Source organism: Lygodium microphyllum, chromosome 14 (genome assembly GCF_053477565.2).
Source record: "Lygodium microphyllum isolate KBCC chromosome 14, Lygodium_microphyllum_v1.1.10, whole genome shotgun sequence".
In the NCBI taxonomy this organism is placed as follows: Eukaryota; Viridiplantae; Streptophyta; class Polypodiopsida; order Schizaeales; family Lygodiaceae; genus Lygodium; species Lygodium microphyllum.
In genome coordinates this window covers 107,194,511-107,215,632 of record NC_141148.1, presented here as the reverse complement: position 1 = coordinate 107,215,632, position 21,122 = coordinate 107,194,511, and the positions used below count along the sequence as shown (strand labels likewise).

At 43.8% G+C, this 21,122-nt stretch overlaps 1 protein-coding gene across 2 annotated transcripts in view; it reads right to left on the bottom strand.

The window, feature by feature from the left end:
* Nucleotides 1-595: 595 nt before the first annotated feature.
* Nucleotides 596-21,122, bottom strand: part of LOC148025954 (endoribonuclease) — a 35,845-nt gene continuing 15,318 nt past the window's right edge. For both annotated transcript variants that reach the window (XM_087693199.1, XM_087693200.1), the window contains exons 8-12: nt 3,727-4,057; nt 3,259-3,590; nt 1,650-1,969; nt 1,288-1,564; nt 596-1,148 (exon numbers count right to left, since the gene is read on the bottom strand). In XM_087693199.1, the coding sequence (XP_087549325.1) occupies nt 906-1,148; nt 1,288-1,564; nt 1,650-1,969; nt 3,259-3,590; nt 3,727-4,057 (1,503 nt within the window). In that variant the 3' untranslated portion in view covers nt 596-905. The remainder of the gene's footprint in view (nt 1,149-1,287; nt 1,565-1,649; nt 1,970-3,258; nt 3,591-3,726; nt 4,058-21,122) is intronic.

Sequence of the window (21,122 nt, the reverse complement as noted above, 5' to 3'; positions counted from 1 at the left end):
GTTTCTACAATCGGTTGATAAGGCATCAACACAAACTGTTTGTTAGTCAAAACTCTTGGAATCTGTTTCAATTTAGGGAATAAATTCTAGGAACCAATCAAATCTTTGCTCTTGTACTACATGCAGACACTTAGCTAGACTTTCCAAAGTCTAGCAGGTAAATGTAGCCACAATTTTAATAAGGCAAAAGAGCATCCACACTGTCTACTTTGGTTTCAAGGCTTCTGCAAAGTCTTGTAAAAGCCGTGTGTGGCACAACCACATCGACATTATTGTTTGCACTTTGCTTCACATTTTTACACAGCACATTATTGAATATCCCACCACAACCATTAGCTAGACTTTCAAGAGTCTAGCAAGTAATGTAGCCACATTTTTAGTAAGGCCAAAGAGCATGCAAACTATGTCTACTTTAGTTTCACGGCTTCCACAAAGTCTTGCAAGAGCCTATGTCGACTTTAGTTTCAAGGCTTCCACAAAGTCTTGCAAGAGCCATGTGTGGCACAACTGTATCAACATTATTGTTTGAGCTTTGCTTCACATCTTTTACACAGCACATTGTTGAATATCCCACCGCAACCATGCAAAATTTCAAATTTTGATTCGATGGCCTCAGAGCTGTTATTTGCACATTAAAGCAACGAGCTGTTGCATAACACACAATTGCAATCTAGTCCTTTTCTTATTGGAAGGTTATAAACAGCCTTCTCTAAGAACATGCAGGGACAAAAACTAAAAAGCTGTAAACTTAGCTGAAATTACACCAGACATGACCAAATATTTGAGAACACAATGCATAGAATAAGAGGGCAAACAGGTAAAAACCTGCAGTTCTTGCATGATGTGTGGCTTCTCAAAGGGAGATAGACAGTGTGGACAGCATCTGTATCTAACTGAAGCATCTTCTAATGGTTGGGGGGCTGAGACACAGCCAAGAGATCCAGAGTAATTACATCTTCCATGCTAGGTGTTAAACCAGTCCCTAGCACAGGAAGAAACAAAGGCTTGAGGGAACACAGAGCTGACATATTAGATAGAGGAACTGCTTCTTGGACTGAAATTTCACAAAATTGCATAACTGCATGTTGCCATCCTTCAAACAAAAATTCCATGGAAATAAGGTCTGCGACAAACAGGATGCGTAATGCCTGTAGAATCCAAAGAAGGATTAGCCAGAAATTTGTACCATACCCCACTTCCACATACACTCGAGCAGGGCGGAGGCTGTAAGAACAACACACAGAGAGAGAGAGAGAGAGAGAGAGAGAGAGAGAGAGAGAGAGATACCAGAACATGCTCCCAGCATAGACCAGTGTTAACCAGCATTTGAGAAAAGTCTTGTAAGGACGTCCTTAATCCTGTTTTGATATCTGGAAGAGCTTCAGCAGTATGACCAGAGATATTCTTGGCAATAGAAAAGAAGGCCCTACACAAACACTCCCTGACAATAGAAGCTTGGCAAGCTTTAGCAGATGAGCTCACTCTCTGCAGCAGAATGCCTTCATAATCACAGCTTCCACTTTGATCAGGCACATAGAGGAAAGGCTCAATTTCTACATTTGCCCTGTAACATTCCAAGCACTGTAAGCAAAACATTTTCTTACTCCTATACGCCAACAGGTTCATGTATTGAGAAGAGCAGCACTCACCCTTTTGGCAAAGCTGAAACTTGAACATACAAAACTGGAACATAAGACAAAAGATCAGCTCCTTGATCATACTGCCTCAAAAAGTTGTGAAGTATAGTCTCAGTTTCCTCCCTTTCAGACATACCAACGATGGGTGAGCAGTACAACAATATGCTTATAGGGGAAGTACTTAAACTCGTGGAAAAAGCTTGTGCAATGGCTTCACTGTTTTGAAGTGCCTGTTTGAACTCGGAACCAGCTCCCCCATTAACAAGAGCCATTGTTGGGGGATCAAGGCCAAGCTGACCAGCCATGTATAGAAAGCCATTGTGCAAGGTAGCCTGCACAAGTAAGGGTATAACTGAAGAGCCAATAGAACAGCCTTCTACACAGGTAATCATATGTGGTGGTAACTATGGCTTCAATCAAGAATATATTAACATGCCATAATCCATTTAACGTGTGAGTCATTACTACTTAAACCAGCACCTAAGGATCTATGCAATTTGACTAAACAAAGCACTGAGTACTGCAATACATGGTAGAAACTTGAGCAATACATGTGCAATAACTTCCATTTAAAAACATGCAAATTTTGGACTGAAACACTAGGGATGCAGATAATTTTTTGAGCTGTCCTCTACAAGGTCCTCACTTAAGCTTCCTGGCACATAGTAAACATAAGTGTCTTCAATTTAAAAGCAAATTTGGACCGAAACACTAGAGATAGGGACAATTTTTTGAGCTGCCCTGTATGAGGTCCACATTTAAGAGTCCTGGCACATACTAAGCATAAGCGCCACAAAAGACTCGCCCATTTGCACCAAAATCAAAAGACATACCCTTAGAATGACAGCTAGAGCAATGGCAAGAAAGGAGGAACAGGGAAATAAGAATGGGATACACCTGCTTGAGCATAACGAAAGTGTTCGCTCATTGCAACAAGGAAAGCTAGTTAGAGAGGTGTGGGACAACTCACAAAAACCATGCAGTGCCTATTGGGATTAGTTATTGATATTCACTTTGCCACATCACCCCACAGCCTCAAGATGTAATTGGCTCAGGAAGCTAGAAAATACTCGAGCTCAGACAAAACTGAGTTGAAACCAAAGGCTAAGGTTCACTTCAGCCAGAATTCATAGGAATAAGAAGCATAAGGTCACCAACTTCTGACACATGCCCCATTGTATTTGTAAGCAACTAGCGTGTGGAGGTCACAAGACACTGAAATGGTGGATTCCTTACGATAATTGCAGTCTACTTGTAAACTTGAAAAGTTTCTGAACATTTCCTTTAGTTTGTTTTTGGTTATCAGCAGTAAGCCTTATCTACAAAAGTAATCAAGAATATTGCACAAACATGGAAGGTAACTAAAGGGGGTTTTGCAGATGTAGCAGACACTAGTCAGAAGACTGATCATGTTGATATCGTGTCACTCACCAGCCAGATACAAATTAGCTCAGTTGTTGAACACTCTGAAATTCATGAGGTACTTGGGAGATAGTTCTGGAAATCACCAAAATGATCGGCTAATTTTCAAGAAACTAGCTTGCAAAACAGAGCTTTTGGAAAAGCAGGCAAAAACAAATTTTTGTTTAAACTACTCAAGAAGGCCACATATTTGGCAAACCTGACTATACGGTCCAATACAGCTTGGTGCCCAGCAAGAAATACTCTGAACATGTAGAACCTTCTTGTTCATATCTTTGGCTATCAAGACTTCAACCATTACCCTTCCCAAGTTGCTCTCTTTTAATGCCAACCCAACAGTACTTCTAGAGGGCACTCCCTTGACACATAATTCTTCAGTAATATATTGTACATAAGTCTCATTAGCCAAGGCAAAGGCTCCCATATCATGAACATAAAGGTGTACATATAGGGCATTTGCCCAGCTGAGATCAATTATTTCCAGCTCTGCACTGATCGATGCCAATACAAGACCCAGTTCATTGCCTATACCTGTCAACCATTTACAGAAAGAGAGAGAATAGAGTTTAATACTAAAGTAAGAGTATTTCATGTCAAAAAGGAGATGACTAAATCTTTGCCTAAGACTATGTCAAAAGGGAGAAAACAACAGATCTTCAATGCTCACCGTAAGTGTCAGGGCAAGACCTTATCCAGCAACATACAGATGACACACTTCCTTTCAATATTCTGAGCGAAATGTGAATGTTCAATTTATCAATTGATTGAAGTTGCTTAATCGACACAGGGTTGCATCCACCACTATTTTGTTGCTGCATAGTACAATTCTCCATGCTGTTGTCCACTTCTTTGACCAGAGGTACTTGATTTACCTCTGATGCCATATCAGGTGCCTTGCATTCTAAATGAAACTTACTGGGATGAAGCACACCAACAGGTGCAATGTTATCCAATGAATGCAATAAGATGTCATAATCGTCCAGCACTATTTTGCAGTTCTGTAGCACAACACAACAGCCAGATTCCAAAGTTCAACTCAGCACAAGATCAATCTGTGCATGAATCCTTCCAAGTGTTCACTTTCTTAAAAAGTTCTTAACCCTTCAGAAAATGTCAAATGTAAGCAGAAATATGCAAAATTCCTTTGGGGGTAAAAAAGGCACATTAGAACTTGCACTATTGTTGCTGAGTAATATGAAATGTTCACATTCTTAAAAACTATTTAACTTTCAGCCCTTTTGAAAATTACATTGCTTTGTGAAAGTTCGGAAAATATTAATGTAAGCAGAAATATGCAAGAACTTGTCTCCTTTGGGGGGAAAAACACATGTTAGAACTTGAGCCATCACTGAGTAATGTGAAACGGGAGAATCAGGAAGGCCCTACCTATGTGCTTCAACTTAATCCAATGACAGATAGCAGCACAAAAAGAGCAGTCACAGTGACCAAGCTGTTCTTTGTTCAGAAAAATGCATGCCTAGCAGCTTACATCCATAACCAAGAATCTGTAATTTTTACTCTAGCCAACTTACAGGTTTTCTTGATTGTCAGCCTCAAGGCACCAAGCTTTAAGTTATATATTGCACACAAAGGCAGGCTAGAAATTCTCAACTCTCAGATGAGTGCCATCTTACAATACACATGATAAGAGAGCACAAAAAGGAAGCTTATACATTGAGTGTGTGTGTGTCCTTACAGGCTTACGTGGTTGAGTGTCTAATGACACCTTAGCAGACACTTCAATGTGCATGTGTCAATGCCTTTTACAGAAGCCACATCATAGTGACAACACACAGCATATGTCCTGATGAGGAACATGATAAAGCCAATAAAAGGGCTGCCACAGTTTGTGCCCGACTCATACATAAAAGGCCAGTGTAGATAATGAAAAACACTTACCAAAGATCCTGAGAAAATGCAACTTTGTTGGCTATGAGCGTGAAGTCCTAACCAAAGATTCTGTCTTCCTAAATAATGTGGCCATGGATTATCAAAAGTGTAGCTTACTAATTGGAAGTAATTTCAAATATGTTTTTTTTTCAGAGAAATAAAAATTCTATTAACATGCCTCAGAACAAAGCATCCCAAGGCAAAAAACCAAGTACAACCAGCCTTGGAACAGACCTCCATATCAAGAATTATGTAACAAGGGGAAGTCTATTACAAAGCTTTAGTGAATAGCCAGTTGGGAGGTTTGTAACGCCAAACCATGTGGGTCTGAAAGAGGAAAAAGGTGCCACAATCCCACATCCTTAGAAAAGCATCTCTTCTCTTCCTCGCAGTCTCTGCACTGCCCTGCATTCTCTCCCATCCCCCACAAAGGGTATGCAGTCTCTGTCCAGAAAAGCAATGGCCTGGCTGCATCTGGCTGTCCATACGTACCAAGCAATAATGCTAACTGCGAGCTCACATCTGTGACAATGCCCCTCGGTCCATACTGTCTGTGAGAAATCTGGTGTGGAAATCCTGCTCACAAGCTGCCCCAAGATGAGATAAGCCTTGACACCCTTCTACATCCTCATACCCACGAGCTGGGCCTCTATTAGTGACCCATGCAACTATCCCTCACGTAGCAATCATAGAATCTGTAATGCCATGAAACACCATCCTAAGGGCTCCAAGCCTTGACACCCTTGTACATCCTCATACCCATGAGCTGGGCCTCTATTAGTGACCCATGCAATTATCCCTCACGTAGCAATTATAGAATCTCTAATGCCATGAAATGCCATCCTAAGGGCTCTCCTCAAAACTTCCTAAGCCCATGGGCAATCCCATATACAATACCTCTGAGTCTCCTCATGCTCCCTACATTTAGCGCAAGGAATAGGGTCTCTACCATAGCCATGTCAGAGTGCAGCAATGGAGAAGTGTAGGACAAAGACTGAGGGAGAGTGAACACAGAGAGAAGAGAGAGAGAGAATAGGAGACTGTAAACGCAGAAAATCTGCTGAATAGTATGCTATATAAGAGTGCAGAAATATACATGGGGGCAGAGGAAATATCTGTGTATGTCTCCGACTTGATGACCTCAATCTCCGTCAGCCCTAGCACAATATGTCTCAGCCAACAGATCTCAAGATCAAAATCTGAAGTGAATAGATGGGAGTGTGCCACAACTTGACTATAAATAGCCAAGAAATAAAGAATGCCCAACACCAGGTTGGCTATGCAGCCGAATGCAGAAAAAAATAATTAAAAAACTGTTTGACTGCAAGCTGCCACGTGGCACCTGCACAGACTGTTGACGTGGCTGCTGACATCCATACTGCTGATGTGGCACTCTGCCGTACTCTCCTTTCCACCGACTGTTCAGGAAATGACTGTCACGTGGCACTCTGCTGTACTCTCCTATCCACCAATTGTCCAAGAAATGACTGTCTAACACCCCCTCTCAGATCCTGGATTGGTCAAAAGACTGAGGGATCTGGAATGCTGCCGAAGAAGAGCCTGGGGAAGCGCCTTCATAAACAAATCAATGGTCCCATCCAAAAGCTTCTCCAGAATGAAATGATACTCGATCTCAATGTGCTTCGTCCGGGCACGGAATACAAGATTCCATACCAAGGCAATGCAACTCTCATTGTCGCACCGCAGAAGAGTAGGACGAGTTTGGGGGCAGTCAAGCTCCTCCAACAATCTCCGAAGCCACACAACCTCACATTTGGTGGAAGACAGCCCGATACTCCGCCTCAGTAGAAGAAAGGGCTACCGTGGGCTACTTCTTGCTACTCCAAGAGATAACACCTGTACCCAAGGCAAAACAATAGACTGTAGTAGACCGTCGGTGGTCCACGTCGCCAGCCCAATCCGAGCCACTCCAACCTGCAAGAACCAGATCGGAAGAATCTGTACCTACGGGATAAGAAATCCCTGAGTCAGAGGGCCCCCTCAAATACCAAAGAATCCTCAGGGCAACCTGCCAATGCACCTGTTTGGGTTCAATCATGAACCTTGCCAAAAGACCCACAGCAAAACAAAGATCAACACGAGTGTTGAGAAGCCAAATCAAGGATCCAATCAACTGATGGTAGCGGGAAGCATCCATCACGAGAGAATCTGAGTATGAAGTGGCCTTCCAGTTCGGATCCATAGGAGTAGTAATGGGCCGACAAGTCTCCATCTCAAAAGCCACCAAGAGCTCCGGAATGTACCTCTGCTGAGAGATGAAAATCCCCCTCTGAGACTGATAAATCTTGTGACCCAAGAAGAAATGAAGAAGCCCCAAATCCGTCATCTCAAATGTCTAATGTAAAGTTGTCTTGGTCTCTCGGACCTTTTGTGCATGAACCCCTGTCAAAATCAAATCATCAACATACAACACAAACAACACACAACCAACCTCGAAAGTGTGCACATAAAGCTGCGGATCGGCCTTGGAGCGCCGATATCCCAAGTTCGACTGAAGAAACGAGTCAATCTTCTCGTTCCAGGCACGTGGAGCCTGCTTGAGGCCATACAAGGCCTTCTTCAACCTGTGAACTTTCCCATCCGAGGATCCAAAGCCAAGAGGCTCCTCAACATAGATCTCTTCCTGCAAGTCACCATTCACAAAGACCAACTTCACATCCAACTGATAGACAGGACATCTCCTATGGCCAGCCAAGGCAAGAATAGCTCAAATAGTCACCATACGAGCAGTGGGGGCAAAAGTATCATGGAAATCAATGCAGGGCGCTGAGCAAAACCTTTAGCAACAAGGCGAGCCTTGTGCTTGTCCAAACAACCATCGCTAAGGTACTTGGTCTTGAAGACCCACTTGACACCAATCACCTTCTTGTGAGAGGGACGAGGCACAAGAGACCAAGTGTCATTCCTCTTAATAGCCTCCAACTCAGCTTCCATAGCCTTCCACCAATGATCACATTGCAAAGCCTCCTTCACTAAAGTGGGCTCATGATCCTGCATAACATGGATCAGCAAACAATAGTTGGAGCAAACAAGCTCCGAAGAATGTGCATCATTCCTCCGTAACCTCCACGGGTCATCCTACGGTTCCCACTCCTTAGGGACCCCCTCGATCCCTGAATCTCGGAGTGTGTCACGGGCCCAATGAGGACGAGAACGAACCTCTCCCCGTCACTCTCCATCTTCTGAAGACTCGGGTACATCCATCAACGAAGCTCCTCGGGGGTGGCCAGTGGAAGAGAAGGCTCTGAATCAGAAGAAGAATCTCCGTCAAGAGGCTTGGGCTCCAAAGGAACTGTCTCGTGAGCCCAACTCTCCCCTGGGTCTCCAAGAACGGGGTGCTTCTCACTCCTCTCTGTGGCCGAAACTTCCACGAACCACATATCTCGGCCCGTGTAGACATCCTGCTTGATGGGATCAAACAAACGATAACCTTGGGACTAGGAGCTATAGCCAACGAAAACCTGTCGTCGGGAAGCCGCCTTGAACTTATCACGCTACGTCGTCGGAATGTACACATAAGCGTCACACCCAAAGATCCTAAAATAGGAAACATCAGGCTTAGTCTCGAAGTAAGCCTCAAAAGGTGTCATCCTGTCAACGGCCGAAGTGGGAGATCGATTGAGGATGTGAACTGCGATAGCCACTGCCTCGGCCCACAGAAGCTAAGGTATTTGTCGGTGCTCCATCATGGTGCGCGCCATCTCGATCACACTTTGGTTCTTCCACTCCAAAATGCCATTCTCTTGGGGAGTGTTGGTATTAGCAAACTCCTAGTGAATGCCCCTATCTACACAAAAACGAGCAAACTCATTAGACATAAATTCACCTCCCTTATCTCAACGCAAGGTCTTCAGTCGTCGCCAGCCAGAACGGTTCTCCTCAAAGAGAAGCCAATCCTTAAAGTGAGAGAACGCATCCGACTTCAAAGTCAAGAAATAGGCCCAAGTAATCCTGCTGTAGTCATTTACGATCAACATGAAGTACAAGCTCCCCTTCAGGGACTCCGTCCTCATCGGGCCACAAAGATCCGTAGATACAAGCTCCATGGGTGAAGTAGACCACCTAGAAGCTTTGTTGGAAATCGCATCCCGATGCTGTTTCCCACAAATGCAAGAGACACATGTCTGATGGCTCACCACTATGTCCGGCAATCCTCGGACAAACGACCCTCGCGACGCCTCCTGAAGGTACTCATAATTCAAGTGACCAAACCGAGCATGCCAAAGCTCGGACTATGTCTGAGAAGTAAGAAGAAAAGAGGTAAGAGCTGGGGAAGACTTCAACTTGTAGATGCCATCCTCCTCATACCCTGCAAAGAAAACCTTTCTCGATCCACGATCAAGGACGCGAATAGTATCACTGTCAAACTCCACCAAGAGACTAAGAGCACAAATCTTATGGACCGAAAGCAAATGATACCCCAAGCCTGGCACATGCAACACTTTGGAAGTGTGGGTACCACCACATCCACCTGGAATAAGCTGCATCTCACCCCGCACGGCAATAGACACAGAAGAGCTATCTCCAATGAGAATCTGCCCACGCAAAGGTCGCAAATGGGCAACACCATCGGAAGAAGGAGTCATGTGCCGTGAGGCACCACTGTCCACAACCCACTCTCGAGCCTAGGGACTATCATCGCAGTATCAAAAGTTTTCGATATAGAGTCCTCAATGACTGCTAAGTGTAGAAAAGCAACTGATGAGGGTGCAACCACCGCTCCATAATCCTTCGTGTCCTTCTTCTTGGTATCCTTGTCTTTGTTGGGGCGATCCTTCTTCCAGTGACCAGTCTTACCATAAATATGGCAAGTCAATTCCTTCTCCATGTCCTTCTTGGATTTGTTGCCCTCCTTCTTCCTCTTTTGATCCTTCTCCTTCTTCTGAGAGGCTTGACCAACCAAAGCCTCCAATTTGGAAGCATTATGTCCCTTTAGCTGTTCCTCTTGGTCCAAGACCATAGAACCAACTCTTCCCAACCGAAGAGTCAACTCCTGCCCTGAGGCAATAAGGGCGGAATAAAAGGTATCGAATCGTAGCAGCAATTGAAACAGTAAAGTGATCGCCATGTCTTCGGAGGAAATAGACTTCCCGCATTTTGAACCTGCATTTGAAGCTGCTGAAGCTTGTCGATGTGTTCTCGAAGCAAAGAAGACTTATTCCCGAACAAGGTCTGCATCTGCACCTCCAATGAAACCCTCTTCATTAGGATCATCTTGTTGTACATTTGGTCAAGCTCCAGTCATATCTCTCGAGCCACCGTCAAGTACTCGATGTGAGCTATCACGACTATAGTGCAAGATAGAAACTGAATAGATCGAATCTTGGCATTCAATTTGTCCCAATGAGACTGGGCCTTGGTCAACTCCGCACGAGCATTGGAAGAGAGTTTGGACTCATCCCTCACCAAGGACCTGTTAATCTCCTCCATCACCAGTCCCGCCAAATCATAAGACTCCAAAATGGCCAACATCATCACCCGCCAGATGTGGTAATTGTCACCATCAAGCTTTTGATCCGATGGAAGAGCCGGTAAGACACGCACCTTCCTGTCCATTATCGCCTGAAACTCCAATTTAGTCTCTGTAGACATGTTAACCTGCAATACTTGCACAAACACAAAATCAGCCCCCTCTGACTGTGCAAATGCAGCCTTCTAGGGCTGGTTTCTTCACTGCCCAAACCTTCTTCACCTGCCGGAGGCGATGAAAAAGTAAAATCTGCAATGGAAGGCCTCAAACGTAGCCTTCCTCCCCTTCAAGCAGCAATAACCTACAGCAAATTCACCGATTAGACTTCTTTCCCGCACGCCCATGCTCGCTTCAGCCTTGATCTGATGCACAGCCCTCCCGCTCGCCCTCGAATCCTAGAAACACAACCTTGTGTCGCGCTGAAATCTCCTCTTCAGATAGGTTCAGCCCTCAATCAGTCCATCTTCACCGCTCTGATACCATGTCAGAGTGCAGCAATGCAGAAGCGTAGGACAAAGACTGAGAGAGAGTGAACACAGAGAGAGGAGAGAGAGAAAAGGAGACAATGTAAACGCAGAAAATCTGCAGTGTAGTATGTTGTATAAGAGTGCAGAAATATACAAGGGGCAGAGGAAATATCTGTGTATGTCGCCGACTTGATGACCTCGATCTCCGTCAACCTGAGCACAGTCTGTCTCAGCCAACAGATCTCAAGATCAGAATCTGAAGTGAATAGATGGGAGAGTGTGCCACAACCTGACTATAAATAGCCAGGAAATAAAGAATGCCCAGCACCAGGTCAGCTGCATTAAATGCAGCCGACTGCAGAAAAAAAATAATTAAAAACTGTCCGACTGCAGTCTGTACTATCTGTATTTTCCTCCCCAACCTAGTGGTAAAGCCAAAGAAGAGCACATCTTGAGATATCTCTATAAATGGATCTCTCCATACCCAACTCCCTAGGATCCCATTGAAGTCTTTGTACCGACCTTCTCCTATATGCTCAATGTCTCCATCCATCTTCCATACAAGTTTGAGGGTGTGGGTCTAAGTACCAAGTCCTATCACAATGAGCCAAAATTCTAATCCTTTGTCGAGAGCATCCTATAAACTCTAACTAATTCAGATCCTCTCACCTAAGTATGCCATCCATCTCTACTAAAAAAGTGAACTCTCTCTCTCCACTAGTGGCTACCACTACAAGAAGGATCTCCCCTCTAGTAAAGAACCCTACCCATGCTGTCATTGAGTCATTCCTCCGTTCAAGGGGTACCAACTCCCTAATGCTCTCCATTGTGACTCTCGCCCTTGTATATGAGCCAGCAACTCCATAAAGGCAAACCACTCGCCCATTGTAGAAGCTATTTGTGCAGAGAACCTCCCGTAAGATAGGAGGATCCTCTCTCCAATGGTGTGACCTCTCTTTGTCTTGAGTATCTGATAAAAAAGAAGTGGCTGCCTCAACTTCTCTTCAATACTCATTGGGTCAATCTAATGAAGTCCTGTGGATACTAATCTCCATGCCCGCATAATACATGCAGCAAATCTGACCTCAAAACATTTCCCAAGCCTTGTAGCTTGGGTATGTTGAAAAAGCCAATGTGTGCTAGGCTGCCACGGCCCTCCATGAGCAAGAGCAATGGTCTCTAATCTCCATAATAGTGACTTCTTCCATGGCTCCTCACTCAAAAGAAGGCCCCTAAAAATGAGCTTTACAATCAATGCTCTACTCTGACTATTTGGATCAATAACCCCCCAACCACCCCTCGGTCTAGGCTAGATGATAACATCCCAAGCGGTGTTATCCCTCGCAGGACAACCATCTCCACCTAACCAAATGAAATTCCCGATAAGTCACTTCACTTGGCCAAATGCATGACCTAGAGAAAGCCCAACAAGAAGTTATGTACCACATGGTGATTAACAGAACCTGATTTGCAACTATCACCATGCCTGCTAGTGATAGTCTTCTTGTGCTCCAATATAGTAGTTGTTGTCTTATGCTAAGTAATAAGGGCGCTAGCTGCTTCTCTAAAGAAATATCAATGCCTACATGGCAGCCCAAGTATCTCACAAAAGTGCCACAGGGACCCAAGCGAAATTCCCATGTGGTGTCCAATCTATCTACCGAGTATCACAAACCCAAAACCTGTAGGATTTGGCTAATTATAATAAGAACTCTTGAAACTCAAAAGACCTCCATCGCAGCTACAAAGGCCCTAAAATACTCCTCATCCCCATCCAGGTAAACAAATGTGTCATTTGCAGACTCTACATCCAACAACTCCTCAAACTCTAGAATGGGAAGTCTAATACCTCAAGAACCAATATTCCTATCCCTCGAGAAGGAGCTCATAGCCTCTACAACAAATAAGGAAAGGAGAGGTGCAAGAGGGCATCCCTGTCTCACTGACCTCTGAATACTGAATTTGGCACTTTTGGTCCCGCCAATGAGGACTTGGCTATGAGCTTATGAAAATAGAGTCGAACACTTCTGATCCATTGCTTTAGCAAACCCATCCTCAACATGGTGCCACCTAGAAACTCCCAACCAACTCTATCATAGGCCTTCTCGAAATCGAGAAGTAAAACAATGAGAGTTTTTCCCCTACATCGTGCAAGAGCTATGGATTCCCAAAAGGTGAAAATACTATCAAGGAAGCTACACACCTAAACAAAACCAATCTGGGTAGGGTGAATGAGGTCTAGCAACAACAGAGAGTCTGAGGCAATTTGTTTTGGCTACGATTTTATATGTTGTTCCAAGCAAAGCAATTGGTCTCCACTAGGTGATCTCCAATCTATCTCCGCTGCCCTTTGGGATAAGGTGAATCAATCCCTCTAACATCCTTTCCAACATATCTCCAAATGCCATAATCTCCTGAAATGTTGCTAAAAGTCCTGCATTGATCAATTTCCAATAGCTTAGGAAGAAAGCCTTGTCCAATCCATCATCTCATGGGCACTTCCCTAATGGTAATGCTAGCAAGGCCTCAACAATCTCCTTCTCTGAGAATGGGGCCATCAAATGTATCCTCATGCTCTCTGTAACCATCTCTTGGTACTCTGCCACAGAATATCTCTATCTCTCTTCAATCCTGGAGGCCTCATCGTCATGCCCAACAAAGTAATGTACTAATCCATGGCCAACTAACTAACCTCCTATTTCCCTTGGTCAAGGGATCCATGTACTATTCTAAGTCGCCTAACACCTTGTCTAGGGTGTCCAAGGCTTGTGGTGCAAAAGAATTCTTTGTTCACCATATCTCCAACCTATGTCCAAAAAGAGGCTTATGCTCTGATGTCACTTCCTTCATAACATCTACTTCCGCTTTGGCTAGATATATCCTCTTTGCCGTCCACCTACATCTTGGATGTCTCTCCTCCTCCCTTTGAAGTACTACCAATGAGCCTCTAACAACCCCCTCCTTCTCTAAGAGACCTTCCCTTTTTCTCCTAGCCTTCTCATTAAGAAAAGAGCTCACCTCTTGCAAAATCTCATCGAAGTCTCTAGCTTCCCTGGCCACTAAACATGACTTGGCCCTCCAAATCCTAGTAATATCCTCCCTCAATTCCTCTTCATATAACACGTATAAAGGAGTTCTTATGTTTTTAGTTGTTCCTGAGCTCTCTCCATAAGAACCAACTATACTGGTGAGTGATTTGATAAAGTGATTCCTGGAAAAATACCAACTAGACCCCCTTGTCACAAGCCCAATCATCTATATAAAATCTGTCCAAATAGAAAAATCCTGGCACTAGTTCTCCTATCTCTTCTAGAGTATTGCAAAGAACCTGTAAAACTTCCAAACTCTGCCATGAACCAAGGGTCTTGTCCTCTGTTACAAAAGATAAAATCCTCCAATGCTACCTACTCTCGTAGTATCTATGCATCTGCCCCTTCTATCCTCCAAGGCCTCAACCATATTAAAATCCACACCTACAATTGAGTAGTCAACATGAGGTAGAGACTGAGGAAGCATAGTCCAAAACGAATCAAAAAGACAAGACTAGGTGATTGCTGCTGCTGCTGCTGCTAGGCAGCAGTCATTACTGCTTCATCCTGCCTCTATTGCTCTACAAGAACACAGGCTTGGCAACTGCTCCACAGACATCCTACTGCTGCATTTTCCTGGTCTACACCCTCATGCTGCTGGTTGCTGCCACGCAGCCTATCAGCCAGATCCCCGGTGTTTTGCTTCCTGCGTCATACTTTTTCATCCATATTGACATTTTGCTGGCTTCTCAGTCTCAAGATCTGTCAAAGACAAAGTCACTCATTCCGCATCCCTCAGCCAGCACGAGAGAGAGAGAGATGGTGATCTATTTACGAAAAAAAAAGAGATGGTGATCTAAACAGATGTCAAATGAAGGGCAGTGAATGCAGAAGATATGAGTGTTAAATAGCTATGATTTACTGGAGCGTAACATAGCCTATGTATATAGTATCAAAGGTTGACTGGACAGAGACCCACACCAGCCATTTGCCTTGAGTCATATGGTCTGACCAATCGACCAGCCACCATCCACATACATGACATATGATAGTCCATGGAATATCCCCTATACTGGCCGAGGCTCCCTGTTACATTGTTAAGACATCCAAATGGGCGCTAGAAGTATTGGTCATGATGGTCATTAAAGAGTTTAGGGCAATTGAGTCCTATGTTAGGATTCATGGTCCTATTATGCACATCATTGGGCATGGTCATTATCTAATTCACTACTAGCTCCCAAGCTACAAGAGTGAGCTTTCTTGGCTCTATGGCTAGGAGGTAAACCTCATGTCCATTCCATTTGAAGTACTTTGCTATGGGTACAACTTGTGTCTTGGGGGGCATTTCATCAATATCAAAGCATCAACTTGCTGTGCGGCACAACTTAAGTGAACACTGCTAACATGGCACATTTTTGCAGCCTACATGTGATATGAGGCAAAGCTTGCCTTGGGATTTTCACTTCGTGTTTTTGGGACTGCTGGCATATCTAGACTATTGGAAATGCATTCATTCTTTATTCTACTTCTAGAGTGCACGACCACATTGCTCGCCTAAGAAGGCTGCTTCATATGCAATTTAGCATCATTCAACTTGAAAACATTCTTACTAGGGATGATTTGCTTTCTTGGAATGCTGTGATTTCTTCAATCTCATTCAATTGTGACTCTTGTGATGTCAATCATATAGTTCCCTTGTATTTTGTGTTTCTCGTAATTAATGCATTTACGAGAGAAAGAGAGAGAGCAAAGGTTATTAAGGAGATCGAGAGTAGATCCTACTAAGACTGTGTTTTTACAGCCTCCACACACTAAGGAACAAAATTACCATTGGGCAATGGCATGTGGCACTATGGTGAGATGAGGAGGTGACATGGCTAGACAAAGCGATTGCTCATGGTGAAGGGATGCCTTCTTGATCAACATGAACACCTCCGGAGTCTTCTGGACTCCTCAACATTTCCCCTCTGCATGGCCTTTTGTGAGATAGCCATCTCCATATCAAGTATGAAGGCCACTAGACATGTGAGGTGGGGTTTTTTTCTTTCTTTTCTGGTTTTTTTTTTTTTTTTTTTTGGTCCAACCCTCAGAGACTTGCACGGGACCCCGTCTAGGCCCTGAAGCAGCTCTAGACCCTTCCCCCAACTCTGCCATCTTGACCCCTCAACACGTCACGCAGTACCCCAACACAACACGAAACGCGACACGGATCATAACACGCACACTAGTTTGCACAAGGGCCCATCTTGAGGGCATCACGTCATATTCATAGCTAGAAAGCATGTACAAGGTAGCCGAAGGCACAGCAAGGGACCATGTCACGGGTGGTGGGTGGAGCTATCAACACGCTACGACACGATGCCAACCACGTGGATGAGGGAGCTTTGGGTGGGGGGGGGGGGGGGGGGGGCAGAGACACACACACACACACACACACAAAAAGAGAAAGAAAGAAAGATATATTAACATCTACAGAAGGCCAATGTGGCCTATGAGACAAAATCCAGAGTACATCCATGTCTAATGTCATCTCATCAGTAAGGTAAAGATAACATTACAAATAAGTGGATGGCCTATGAAACAATACTGAAAATAACTATATGATGGGACTATACTAGAGTTGAACCATGTGTAGTGTTGTTCCATCGATAGAAAAGAAAAGGAAAGGAAAGGAGAACCAGATCTGATATAACCATGTACAAAAGTGTGGTGGAGACTATGGGCTGTAGCTGGTCTCAAGATCTGCACATGATCTCAGCTATGATGCAATCCCTAGTTGCTTCATTGATATGCTTGCTGGTGAGTCTGCGATGTCTCATGATAATGGCTTTGATCCGACTGTGGTGTGGCCTCCTCGGACATGGTCCTGGTAGACGAGGCCGTTGTGCTCGACGAAGGGAAATGACTCTATCCAATGTGACTCCACGGTGTGGCCTGTAAGGTGTCTGGCGGGGTGGCTCTGTCTCTGCTAGGCTGGTAGTGTCAGTAGGGTCGGCTCCGTAGAAGAAGTATGTCGCTGCTCTCTGTGTGTGTCCCTCTGGGTGAGCTAGCCTCCTGTCTTGCAGTAGTGCAGTTCGGCGCCTCTCAAGCTCCAAGAGAAAGAGACCTAGGCATCTCTGATCCACGTACTCCATGACGCGACGAAGGGATCGAAATCCATCACGAAAGAGGTAGTGGTACCGTCCTCGTATGTCATAGTATACTGTGCATCTGCATATGTAGTGCTCCTCCGTCTCAAGCTCTCAACCACAAGGCTGGTAAGTCCTATCCTCTACTAGGGTATTTGTCCATCTACATGTCTCCATCTGAAGCCTATGTGAGGAGGTGCGAATCTGTCCGATAGCAACCCGTATGCTATAGGAGAGATGGGTGTCCATATATGCTGGCCGAATAGTGAAACCATCATCAGAGCCGCACAAGAAATGACTCTGTAGAACTCCATCCTCGATCCAAAGGAGTGGTGGATGGATCCATGTCTTTGCTGTCTCAATCCTCAAGATATTAGCTCTGATCACTTGGTTCAACTCTGATCGTCTGAGAGAAAGTGTAGGACAGTCAAGGCTATAATCCAAAGGTGGAAGACAATCAATATCCAAACCATGTAGGCTCATCCAAATAGCCATCTGTGAAAACCAACAATTCTTCTCGCCTTCTGCTACTAGTTGTCTAGATGAGGTTAGTGCCAATCTAGAGTATCTATGGCATGGAAGTTTCCATAGTTTGTGCCAAAAGGTCACTGCCCTAAAGAGTGCCTCTGTAACTATAGATGTTGCCCCTAGCTCTGCTCTGACAATGGGATGTGGGGTGGAGGGCTTACTCCTAATCATGCATGCTATCATCGTGATCAATGGCCTTTCCATGCTATCCCAACCATCGTAATAATTCCTTTCTACTTCAATTTGATCAATGAGTGGGCTAAGACGCCTGTGGTACAAGCTGCAACCCCATATCTTTGCTCCATACAGTAATGTAGGTGTGACTAGGGTGTCAAACAACCAGAGTTTGGTGCGGGGCTCTTGAAACTGTATGTAAGCACATTGACTCTCGAGTGCCCCTAGTGATGCGTATCCATGTGCCAAACATGCCTTTGATGCCCCTCTCAACGAAAAACGTGGGCCAGAGAAGGTGACTCCCAAATAGACATATTCCCTCGTATGCTCCAGTATGTCTCCCCCAAATGTGAACCGGTACATAGATCTAGTCACCCATGCTACTGAAGTATTGAAAACCATGGTTTTGGTCTTCCCAAGGTTCATTGTGAGATCTTTCTCTCAGAAGATGTGCAAAGCATCTAGATGGCACTACAATCCCTCCGGTGAAACTGAAATGAGAACAATATCATCTCCATACAATAATATCGGTATCAGCACCCCTGCCAGGTTGGCTCCGACTCCTCCTCCTTGGTCTATGTAATCAGACACTTCATCTATGTATAGACCAAACAACGTGGGTGAAAGTGGACATCCTTGTTTCACTCCTATGGTATTGTCAATCCTCTCTGAGAGCCCCCCAAGTGCTCATACATGACCTAGCACTGCCTCATATAATCCATAGACACCCCATCGTATACCCTCTAGTACTCCAATGTCCTGCAATCTCTCCATGTTGCGTGTATGAGGCACTGTATCAAAAGCTTTGCGAAAGTCTACAAAGCAACAATAGATCCTCTTGTCTTGGGCTCCACCCACCTCAATAATGGCTCTTAAGTGTGAGAATATGGTCCAGAGAGAGAGAGAGAGAGAGAGAAGATTAAATTTAAACCTATTTTAAATAATTTGACCCCTTGGAAGCGGACAGCCCATCATATCTGAGTCCTTCAAAGAAGGAAGTGATATCAGCACAAGAAAAGGATTCATGTGTTTGAGCAATCAAGGAGGGTGGTACAATGTGCAAGAGGGGGGGATTACCCACACAACAAGACCAAAGAAACAAATGGCACACTTGCGGATGTGGGGAAGGTTAGTTCTCCAAATCAAGACCATAATGCCTCAACAGAGCCTCCATAGAAGGACTAATCTAAGAAAACGTCAAAGAATCCAAAGATGGAGTAGTCTGAGCCAATGTAAGCAAGAATAAACCAAGCAATCCATGATAGCCGCAAGTAAACTCTTTAGAAGAGCACCGGCTCTACCATGCAGAGATAAATTAGGGTCTACAAAAGAAAACACCGAGTGTATAACCATGTTTGAAACACACAAAACTCAAACACAAACACAAAAATAAAAGATAATAATTAAGTACATGAATGAATGTTGTAAATGAATAGGTGTACAAGATGCTCAAGGTAAGAGCTGTCCAACAACCGATGGCTTTGATGGGAGCGAACTGAGGGAGGTGTCAAGGTGTGTCATCCACTAAAGACAAATCCTAAGTGCGGTAATCACCAATTGGAGCAAAGGCTCGTGAAGAAAAGTACTGAAGATGCAAAAACGACATATTGTAGATGATGATGGCATCAACAAGCTAGGGTAAATGTACACCAAGCCGAAGGACAATAGCTACAGATAACCACGACAATAGGCTGAATGAGGTGCCTAATGGATGGAGGTTGAGAAGAACTGGGTTAACCTACAAATACATGGATGATCTAAGTGGCTAGGCAACCTCCTATTGATAGATGTGGATCCTCCCAAAGTTTTGAGTGTTTGCTTATGGGACACAAAAACTTTGGTAATCTTTTTAGTTTTGGGGCTATTTTAATGAGCTAATGAAGACTTAATGCGTAAGCATCCTTTTTAGCTTAACACATAGTGCTCCCTTTGCTGAAACCCACCAAGTTTTTTCTCTCTTCTCTAAAGTCATGCAAAAACTTTGTAGATATCCACCTAGGTCTTTCTCTCTTTTCAACAATTGTGTGGAAGCTCTATCAAATTTATTCCAAACAATGGCTCCTAAGAGACGTCATGAAATAAAGGAGATCATTAGATAAGGCACTTCTCAAGAACTCAAGGAAGACACTTCAATGAAGAACTTGGAAGATGGCATCAAGGATACAGACCATTTCATACCAAGTCGTGAGAATCAAGAGTTGTTTATTTTATAATTACTTAATCTTATTTGAGTTAAAAGTATTACGAAAAGATTATGTACCTTGTGTTGGTATACCTGCTTTATGATTGTGCTTGTAAACTAAGCAGATGATTTACAAGGATAAGTACCTATTGGATCCATAGGATCAACAAAAAGAGGAAAAGTGGTGGTCAACAAAGCCTAGCAATTGGACACACCCCAAGGCTTAATACATAGTGCTCCCTTTGCTAAAACCCACCAAGTTTTTTCTCTCTTATCCGCCTAGTTTTTTCTCTCTTTTCAACAATTGTGTGGAAGCTCTATCAAATTTATTCCAAACGATGGCCCCTAAGAGACGTCATGAAATTAAGAAGATCATTAGATAAGGCACTTCTCAAGAACTCAAGGAAGACTCTTCAATGAAGAACTTGGAAGATGGCATCAAGGATACAAACCATTTCATACCAAGTCGTGAGAATCAAGAGTTGTTTATTTTATAATTACTTAATCTTATTTGAGTTGAAAGTATTACGAAAAGATTATGTACCTTGTGTTGGTATACCTATTTTATGATTATGCTTGTAAACTAAGCAAATGATTTACAAGGATAAGTAGCTATTGGATCCATAGGATCAACAGAAAGAGGAAAAGTGGTGGTTCAATCTGTGTGATCAACAAAGCCTAGCAATTCGGCTCACCCCAAGGTGTAACAAGAATGCTAAAGCGATTGAAATAAATCCAAAAGGGCACTACTTGGTATCCAAGGCCGGGAGCTAAGAGGTGAAAAAGGCCAAGCACATTGTTGCTATATTACCTTAGGGGGAGGAGCTTAGAGAGACTCTAAGCCAATAAATCCCTCAACAACCTATGACAGATGTAGAGATTTGTGATCCCTTCATTGATTTGGGATGGACAACCATGAATACTAGTCGAGAGGTGGAATGACCTTGAAAGGTCAGGAGTCCTTGCAAGGACGAGACACCTTTGCGGAAGTCAGAATCCTTATGGGGATAGTAATAAAGAAATTGACCAGAACAACTTTCATTATTGATGGTTTATGTCTTATGCCTAAACTATGTGTAATGAAACTTGTATAACAAGACAATAGAAGAAGTTGCTTTTATATGTTCTCACAATGTGGTGGCATATTTTGCTACTTAGATAACTAAAGTAAAAG